The sequence below is a fragment of the Hipposideros armiger genome, unplaced genomic scaffold (genome assembly GCF_001890085.2).
Source record: "Hipposideros armiger isolate ML-2016 unplaced genomic scaffold, ASM189008v1 scaffold_57, whole genome shotgun sequence".
In the NCBI taxonomy this organism is placed as follows: domain Eukaryota; kingdom Metazoa; phylum Chordata; class Mammalia; order Chiroptera; family Hipposideridae; genus Hipposideros; species Hipposideros armiger.
The window spans coordinates 3,610,036-3,611,973 of record NW_017731407.1 but is presented as its reverse complement, the minus strand read 5'-3'; the positions used below and the strand labels follow the sequence as shown (position 1 = coordinate 3,611,973).

At 32.6% G+C, this 1,938-nt stretch overlaps 1 protein-coding gene across 1 annotated transcript in view; it reads right to left on the bottom strand.

Annotated features, from left to right (window-relative positions):
• Nucleotides 1-1,938, bottom strand: part of CCNH (cyclin H) — a 25,326-nt gene that overhangs the window by 4,740 nt on the left and 18,648 nt on the right. The window contains exon 5 of the mRNA XM_019641111.1: nucleotides 1,187-1,298. Within this exon, the coding sequence (XP_019496656.1) occupies nucleotides 1,187-1,298 (112 nt within the window). The remainder of the gene's footprint in view (nucleotides 1-1,186; nucleotides 1,299-1,938) is intronic.

The following is a 1,938-nucleotide window of genomic DNA, read 5'->3' as shown; positions in this document are numbered from 1 at the left end:
TATATATATATATATATATATATATATATATATATATATATATATTATAGTGTTTCTTCCTATACCTACATAAGATAAAGTTGAATTTATAAATTAGGCACAATAAGAGATTAACAACAAAATAAAACAAAATTATACTGTAATAAGTTATGTGGTCTTAAAATATTTTGTACAGTGGATATGTTGGACAAAAGGATGATTCATGTAATGGATTGGATGGAGTGGGACAGCAAGATTTCATCATGCTGCTCAAAACTGCACAATTTAAAATTTATGAATTGTTTATTTCTAAAATTTTCCATTTAATATTGGACTGCAGTTGACCGAAACCGTGGAAAACGAAAGTGCGGATCAGAGGGTGAATACTGTACTTTCATTTGTTAAAGTCAACATTCCTTACTTCTCTGTAACCATTCCTTCATTCCTTTAGTTACCAATGAAACCCAGGAATGAAATCTATTAATTTTAAGTTTTATGCTAAACCAATGTTTGCAGTTATAGCTATGAATATAATAAATAGTCCCGTACTTGATGCACTTCATAAATTGTTGCATTTCTATTACAACTATATAGGGAAAGAATTTGAGTCTACCTTCAGGCCTTGGAATGCTGTTTTGGCTTCTCATACAGTAGCATATATTCACCAAGTACAGAGATCAAAAACATCTCAAATGCATCTTAACTATAATATGCCAGAGCTAACTCCCACTAAATCTTAATAAGTTAGAACTTTTGAATCAGAATGCATTCCACAGAAAATAGAAAATGGTTTTACTATTCCTATTACCTGCCCAGCTCTCCAACTGTTTAAACTCCAAAGATTAGGTTTAAGTAGATCCTTCTATTTGCAAAGCATAAAGATCCTAAAGCTGCTGATTTACACATTCAGCCTACAAATCTGAAAGATGTTATGGGCGTTCCTTATGGCGTAAGAAAATCTCTAACAGCACATTTCCCTATCAGTTTTGTCTTGAATATAAAGTTCACCACTGAAAGAAAATCGTCAAGTTTCCCTACTCTAGCTAACAGAAATAAGTCTGGAACAGTACACTTGCTCCTCAGATAAGATCTCAGAAAAGAACTCAAAGATTAAAAGGGCATGAAGAGGTTCAGGGATTCCCTAGGAAGACTGTCCACAGACGGGATAACAATTACATCTATTCATGAAAAACAGACAACTACTTACGTAATTACGTTAAGTGCAAGCTCAGCAGAGTGACATCTCTCCAACTTCTGTTTCAGAACAGCAACTTCTTCAGATCTGGGTGGTTCGTATTTTTTTACTAAGTTCCTCATGCCTATGTGGAGATTAAAAAAAAAAGATTTATACTAGATAATAAAAAGGCTTGTTCTCATTAGGGAGTTGTATAATATTTTCCCATCTTGTTATGGGAACCACATAACAAAATACTCTTGAAATGATGTGATTATCCTTATCAAGATTTATATTCTGCATTAAAATCCAATAACACCATATTTCTAGCTCAAGTAATTATAGCTGTCTGCTGTTTAGCCCATATCATGTATAGCATAAAGATAAACATGCTCTATAATCTAGTCAGTATTTTTATCAAATCCTATTGTGGTCAATTTTTGCTTAGTTTTAAGGGTTTTTAATAATTACTACCTGATTTAGTGAATATGCTTTGTTCCCTGCCACCAACCATATTCATAACGTTCTATTCTACAGATGGTGGGTCAAGTGTACTTCCTGATTACAAAGGAAACCATTATTACATAATACGTAACAATAAAGGGAGGATGCTTAGTAAAAATGTGTCAATCAGTGATCCTTGGCTTTAACAAAACTCAGAACCTATACAATGAAGCATCATCAAAAACAAAAATTCCTCTTGATGTTAAATGCAAACTCAGTAACTTAATAATTGCAGAAACACCCTCTACCTGGACTGTTTTATGTTATTCAACTATAGTAAA